At 41.2% G+C, this 7,716-nt stretch overlaps 1 protein-coding gene across 2 annotated transcripts in view; it reads right to left on the bottom strand.

Annotated features, from left to right (window-relative positions):
- The window catches only part of MLH3 (mutL homolog 3), a 40,999-nt gene that overhangs the window by 22,918 nt on the left and 10,365 nt on the right, over positions 1-7,716 (bottom strand). For both annotated transcript variants that reach the window (XM_011949547.1, XM_011949546.1), the window contains exons 5-6: positions 4,669-4,773; positions 3,156-3,228 (exon numbers count right to left, since the gene is read on the bottom strand). In XM_011949547.1, coding sequence (XP_011804937.1) covers positions 3,156-3,228; positions 4,669-4,773 — 178 coding nt within the window. The remainder of the gene's footprint in view (positions 1-3,155; positions 3,229-4,668; positions 4,774-7,716) is intronic.

Raw genomic sequence — 7,716 nt, 5'->3', positions numbered from 1 at the left:
CCTGTCAAAAAAAAAAAAAAAAAAAAAATTACTTTTCTAGAAATAGTAAAACTACAAGAATTTGATCTTCACAAATTCTATATTCATGATAATTCTCACAGAGCTTTAGGTTAATTTGCCTTTGATCCACTATGAAATTTGCTAAACAAGGTAAAGGGAATATTCTGAAATACATAGAGAATAAATGCTCTAAAACTTTAGAAGCACTTGCCTGCAGGTGCTATTAAGCTGGAGCCAGCCCTCCACTGTTGCTCAGGGCTCAGCCACTCAGGCCTTTTCAGGAACTTTATCCCATCAAGCATCCCTTGTAAATATGCTCAAGATTCTCCCATTAAAAAAAAAAAAAGTCCTCTGTCACCCTCACCCCCTGTGGTCCCTCTCTTCCACGTACTGGCACGTTCCAGGCACATTCCTGAGTATGTCCTTGCAGTCTCCATTAGCACCATCAGCATCTTGTCCTGTCTATTCTCTGAAACAGCTCTCACTTGCTAAAATCCCTGATCTCTACTGTCACAAAATCAGATGGTCCTCATCTTACTTAATGTTTCGGCAGCGTTTGGCATGATGTCTTAGTTTTCCAACACAACATTCTTCTGTTTTCTTCCTATTTCTCTAGCTGTTCCTTCACAGTCTCTTTTGCTGGTTCATCCTCTTCTACCCAGCTCTTACGTGCTAGAATTATTCTAGATTCAAGACCTCTCCTCACTCTTCATTTTTTTTTTCTAGGTGGCAAATTTATATCCAGGGTTTCAGTGACCACTTTTCTGCATCTGATGGCTCAAATTTGTTTCTCCATGTCAGAACACTTCTCTAGCCCAGACTTGTAATATCCAACCACATTCTTGACATTTTTTTTTTTTTTTTTTTTTGAGACAAAGTCTTGCTCTGTCGCCCAGGCTGGAGTACAGTGGTGTGATCTTGGCTCACAGCAACTTCTGCCTCCTGGGTTCAAGCAATTCTCTGCCTCAGCCTCCCAAGTAGCTGGGATTACAGGCGCCTGCCACCATGTCCAGCTAATTTTTGTATTTTTAGTAGAGACTGGGTTTCAACATGTTGGGCAGGATGGTCTCAATCTCTTGACCTCGTGATCCGCCTACCTCAGCCTCCCAAAGTGCTGGGATTACAGGCATGAGCCACCATGTCCAGCTGCGTTGACATCTCTTCTGGAGCATTTCAAAGAGAACTCAGACTGAACTCATGATTTTCATCCTCTCTGCTCTGCCTGCAACCCAGGTCCTGCAACATCATCCACTCAGCTATGGAGGCCAGAACACCAGAAGTCATCTTTTACATACCTTCCCTATATCCAATCCATCACCAAACCCTGCTGACTCTATCTCCTAAATATCTTTCCAATACATTCACTACTCTCTAGTCCACCCTGGTCCCATCTAACCATGTCTCAGATATTATAATATTCTTTTTTTTGAGATGGAGTCTCGCTCTGTCACCCAGGCTGGAGTGCAGTGGCCGGATCTCGGCTCACTGCAAGCTCCGCCTCCCGGGTTTATGCCATTCTCCTGCCTCAGCCTCCTAAGTAGCTGCGACTACAGGCGCCCGCCACCTCGCCCGGCTAGATTTTTTTGTATTTTTAGTAGAGATGAGGTTTCACTGTGTTAGCCAGGATGGTCTCGATCTCCTGACCTCGTGATCTGCCTGTCTCGGCCTCCCAAAGTGCTGGGATTACAGGCTTGAGCCACCATGCCCGGCCTTATAATATTCTTTTAACAGTCACTCTACAGTTAACTGGAACTCCACCCCTACTCCTACTCCATTCTTCACACTGCAACCAGAGCAATCTTCTTAAAATGCAAATGTGATGTGACACGTACCACCCCCAAAACAACATCAAAATACAAATGATAAAAAATGAAAAAGAAATAAAAAAGCTTTCAATGGTTTCCAATGGTGTTGGGACAAAGCAAAGCTTGTAGCTGGCATTTAAGATCTGACTCCTACCTACTTCTCTAGCCTCATCTCCAGTTCCCCTTGCTCTGTTTCCACTCACTGAGGAGAATAAATCACAAATTGCATTATGTTATTCCCTCCTTTCTGTACTTAGTTAATTCATATTCATATTCTGACCTCATTTTACCAAGAAGCACTTCCCTGAACTCCCTGATGAAATCAAATCTCCCAATACAGTTCTTAGAGCATCTTGTATCTCTTCCTCCATGACAAGGGCTAGAATTAAAATTTTATGTTTGTGTGATTATTTTTTCTCTCGCATATATATCTTTTCTCATTATTGTATCTCTAAGGCCTGGTACAGTCCCTGGCATACAATGGGCACTCAATTAATACTTGTTCAATGAGTTAATATATTTACAAACTATTATTGTTTCATTACAGCAGGTCACCAAGAGATTCTGTGTAAATATTGACAAATCTAGCAGAGTTCATTGTATACACTTTCTATTATTATAAAGGGAAAACATGAAAACATTATTAAAAGGTCAAACAATAGAAAATATTTAAAAGAGTAAAAGATGGGCCAGGCATGGTGGCTCACGCCTGTAATCCCAGCTCTTAGGGAGGCAGAGGTGGAAGGACAATTTAAGCCCAGGAGTTCTAAACCTGCCTGGGCAATATAGCGAGACCCCGTTCTCCACAAAAAGGAAAAAATAAAAAAGACAAAAAAAGTAAAAGATGAAATACTTCCTTTGCACACCCTCATTTTCACTCCCAAAGTAAATACTCTTGATCGTTTAATGTGCATCCTGAGTATATGTATGTGTAGGAACATAAAACTAAATGTCTGTCACCCAGGCTGGAGTATAATAGCACAATCTCGGCTCACTGCATCATCTGCCTCCCAAGTTCAAGCGATTCTTGTGCCTTAGCCTCCTGAGTAGCTGCGACTACAGACACATGCCACCATGCCCAGCTAAGTTTTGTATTTTTAGTAGAGACAGGGTTTTGCCATGTTGCTCAGGCTGGTCCTGAACTCCTGGCCCCAAGCCATCCACCTGCCTCGCCTCCCAAAGTATTGGGATTACAGGTGTGAGCCACTGCACCCAGCCTTCATAATATTCTTAGTTTAGATTGGCTTTCCCTGATCCATCCAAATCATTGAAATATACCAAAAATAATCATTAAAAAAACGTTACAAGAAGACCAGCTGGTTAGTCATTCAGGCTAAACTCTATTCTTACCTGCCTCGCCATTCTCTTCAGTCTTAGTGCTCATCAAACAGGCAATAAACTTGCTATCCACTTGCTGGAGAACCTGTCAGACATTCAAATAAGTGGTACAACACTAAATAAAAATTAGCAAAGGTTTATCTGCATAGAAAGATACAGAACTGTATTTTATTTAGAGTTGTTTGCCTTATCACACTCCTTTCTTGGAGACTGGGTAAGGTTCTGATGAACCAGAAACAGTCACTAGGAAGGATGAAAGAATGGACAAGTGGAGTGATCAGAAGATGTAAGGGGAGGGAGGCGACAGAGGAAGACAGACACCCACTTCTCAGAGTGGTGTGCTAGCAATACTTTAGAGAAGGCCTGAGATGTTCCCAACAGCGTGACTCTTGAGAACAGGTCATGTGACCAGAGATTGCTAACATACAGGCCAAAATAAATTTTTAAAATTTATATGAAAGCAAGGAAAACTATTTTGGAGGAACTAGTCTATTTATTTTTATTTATTTATTTTTAATTTTTTTTTTTTTTTTGAGATGGAGTCTCACTCTGTCACCCAGGCTGGAGTGCAGTGGCATGATCTTGGCTCACTCCAAGCTCCGCTTCCCGGGTTCACGCCATTCTCCTGCCTCAGCCTCCTGAGTAGCTGGGACTACAGGCACCCGCCGTCACGCCCGGCTAATTTTTTGTATTTTTTAGTAGAGATGGGGTTTCACCATATTAGCTAGGATGGCCTCTCAAAGTGCTGGGATTATAGGTGACAGCCACCGTGCCTGGCCACTAGTCTATTAAAGAAGGAAGTTAAAAGCCACTGGTGGCTTTAGACCTTGGTGGTTCCTCTCTGTCTATGTACATGATGCTCCCCAATACCCCCGAGCCTAACCACTGCCCCAGGGTCTATTTCTGGATCAACTGCTTGCCTGCTCTGGTACCAGGTCAATGCCAGGTTAGGAGTTTGCCTAAATCTGTTAGCCTCCCAATTTGTTTCCTTACTAAAAACAAAGGGAATAAAGACAGCCACGGTGGTAAACAGAAGGCAAAGTAGAAAAGCAGATCAGACAAAGGGTCCCTTTTGTGAATGGACTCCTCAATATGGGCTTTCCCAAGCCTGCGTAGGCTCACACAGTAGAGGGCCATTTCTAAAAGGGCACTGTTGCACACTGAAGGACAAGCTCACTAAAGGACTTTATTGATTTATAAATTATTGCCAAATATAAAGTCAATACATAATCTTCTGCAGGAGAATCTTGAGAATCCTTGAAACTGTCAGCCCAAATTCATAATTCATTCCCTCCAAACCTACTCACACTACTAAAGACATTTCTTTCTTTGTAATTATAATTAATTCCTTGCTTTTTCTTCTGATGATAAAAGTTCTAGTAAGGTAAGAACACACACACACACACACACACACACACACACACACGTGCCTTGACCGAGGTGGTCTATATCATTAAATAAATCAAATTTTAGAAGAGTTAGGCCTTATACATATATTTATGAGATTTTGAAGTCAATCTTTTACCTGCATTGAATGAATCATTTCTTTGGTGAAACGATAGGGATACAAGATGTTGTGAATTTTAACTGCTAAGCTCTCAGCCTGGCCACTGCTTACATCAACAGCAACCTAGAAAGACTCAGCAAAATATAATTGAAATTTTAATTTTTGTGTCAGCAGAACTGTTTTACCAAAGATATCAGAGTGCTTTAAAAGCATTCATTTTTATATAGCCTACTAGAGGTGGGTTTAATTCAGGGAATTTGTAGAAATTCAAAAGAATTGGCCGGGCACTGTGGCTCACGCCTGTAATCCCAGCACTTTGGGAGGCTGAGGTGGACGGATCACGAGGTCAGGAGATTGAGACCATCCTGGCTAACACGGTGAAACCCCATCTCTACTAAAAAATACAAAAAATTAGTCGGGCGTGGTGGTGGGCGCCTGTAGTCCCAGCTACTCAGGAGGCTGAGGCAGGAGAATGGCATGAACCTGGGAGGTGGAGCTTGCCGTGAGCTGAGATCACGCCATTGCACCCCAGCCTGGGTGACAGAGCGAGATTCCACCTCAAAAAAAAAAAAAAAAAAAAAAATTCAAAAGAATCTGTGAAAAATGGGTCTTATGTAAGACTTCATGTAACAATTTTTGCTTATAAACAAAATTAATGACAAAACAAAAATAGTTTCAGAACAACAATTTGTCTATGTTCTATGATCAAGTCCTCTAATGATATCTTGAGGAAAGAATTGGTAAACAAATGCTCATCTATTATACAACCTGTTTATAACATGCACAGTACATTCTGTGAAAATACACCAAGGAGAGAACATCCACCCAGGGCCAATGAGGAACTGTTCCTCCAGTAGAAGATGTGTGGCTTTATCTAATGATAACAATTTTATTATCACCACCCTGAATATTGTGCCAAAGCTACAAGTCAGGGTTTCTGAGAGTGGTAAACACATTTGCTGTTCTTACATTGATTATACATGTTTAATCCAAAATGCCCGAGCTCCCAAAATGCTATAAATTTTATTTCTCCTCTATACATTAAACAGTAACTTCCAAATAAATTATTTGGAAATATGCCCAGTTTCCAATCATAATTACAAATTAGTATAGTCTTGCATGGCATACCCAGCTTAAATAAAATTCAAATTTTATTTTTAATTAATTTACTTATTTTTTAAGAGATGGAGTCTCACTATGTTGCCCAGGCTACAGTGCAGTGCCTAGTCACAGGCACAATCCGCACACTATATAGCCTTGAACTCCTGGTCTCAAGTGATCCTCCCACCTCAGCCTCCTGAGTAGCTGAGACTATAAGTGCATGCCACTGTATCCATCTTGAAACTCAAAAGTTTAAAATAACAGGCAAAGAAAGGCCAGGAGTGATGGCTCACACCTGTAATCCCACCACTTTGGGAGGCCGAGTTGGGCAGATCACCTGAGGTTGGGAGTTAGAGACCAGCCTGACCAAGATGGAGAAACCCCATCTCTACTAAAAATACAAAATTAGCTGGCGTGGTAGCAGGTGCCTGTAATCCCAGCTACTTGGGAGACTGAGGCAGGAGAATCGCTTGAACCTGGGAAGCGGAGGTTACGTGAGCTGAGATCGTGCCATTGCATTTCAGTCTGGGCAACAAGAGTGAAACTCCATCTCAAAATAAAAACAAACAAACAAAAAAAAAAGACAAAGAAAAACTCCTACAGACCCACCTCTGGATAACGGGCAAATACTGGATTGTCCCATTCTGAGAACAAAGACTGAAGCAATTCGCTACTAACGGTATCATCCACAGTATCTAGGGCAAAAGGGAACAGGTAAAGTTGGCATCCAGAACCACAGGGAAAGGAAGGAATGGCATTTCCTGTTTGGTGAGCTGTAGCCTCAAGACCAAAGATCACATACATTGTTTCTATATTCTACAAATGTTCAGTGTTTGCTATATCTCTAAATTATTTTGATCTGTTACTTTTTAAACTAGAGTTGGTGACTGTATCTTCTGGCATTACAACTTTTCTCCAAACTGTTTACAAGATATATTTTGGAATACTGACAGAGAAGCTATGGCTCAAATTTGTAGCCTTACTGCCTTTAAATAAAATATACCTTATCTATTTTTAAACAAACGCAAAAAATTGATGTCTATAGCTTTTTTTTGAAGAGTTTTGCTTACATAAAACTACAGCAACTTGGAGGGTAAGTCCAGCCTTTTTAAAAATAAGAAACATGTCCCCTAATTACAAGACACCACAGACTATGCATAATCAGCAAATATTGACCTCAAGTCTGGAATAGTAATTTCTGATCTAAATGCATGCACTAAATTAATTAGTTCCACTGTTAAATAGCACCGTGGGGAATTCCTGATTCCAGTACAGCACAGCTGGCACTGATCAAGCTTAATGCAAGCCTGCTTTGTTTTTTGAGTTAGGTGGTACGATGTGTACTGGGTGCCCCAGCAGTCTCTGCCACCCCTACCTCTGTTATCCTGTCTCATCACAGTCCTCTCTGCTCGAGCTCCCGGAAGGAAAGGAAGAACAAGGTCGCTTCTAAAAGGATGACACCTGTACTGAGACCCTAAATATAAGAAAGAAAAACCTAGAAATGTGAACTTAAAATACAAGTAAACTCTTTAAAAATTTAATCACATAAAACCTCTTTCTGCATAAACTGAGTCAAGACATAAAGCAGACTACTAAACACCAGATTGAGACTCAGAAATCCTTTAATGAAATTATGCTGTCAATATAGGACTCTATATTAATGCTTAATTCCATTATCCATTCATACCAGACAGAATGAAGGCCTAGAATAGGTCACTGTGATTCTCAATGGGGGGCCATTTTGCACGATGGGACATCAGCAATGTCTCGAGACACTTTTCTTTTTTTTTTTGGAGATGGAGTCTTGCTCTGTCACCCGGGCTGGAGTGCAGTGGTATGATCTCAGCTTACTGCAAGCTCCGCCTCCTGGGTTCAAGTAATTCTCCTGCCTCAGCCTCCCAAGTAGCTGGGATTACAGGCATGTGTCACCACACCTGGCTAATTTTTTTGTATTTTTAGTAGAGA

Source organism: Colobus angolensis, unplaced genomic scaffold (assembly GCF_000951035.1).
Source record: "Colobus angolensis palliatus isolate OR3802 unplaced genomic scaffold, Cang.pa_1.0 Scaffold3, whole genome shotgun sequence".
NCBI lineage: Eukaryota > Metazoa > Chordata > Mammalia > Primates > Cercopithecidae > Colobus > Colobus angolensis.
This window is presented reverse-complemented; position numbering and strand designations above follow the sequence as displayed.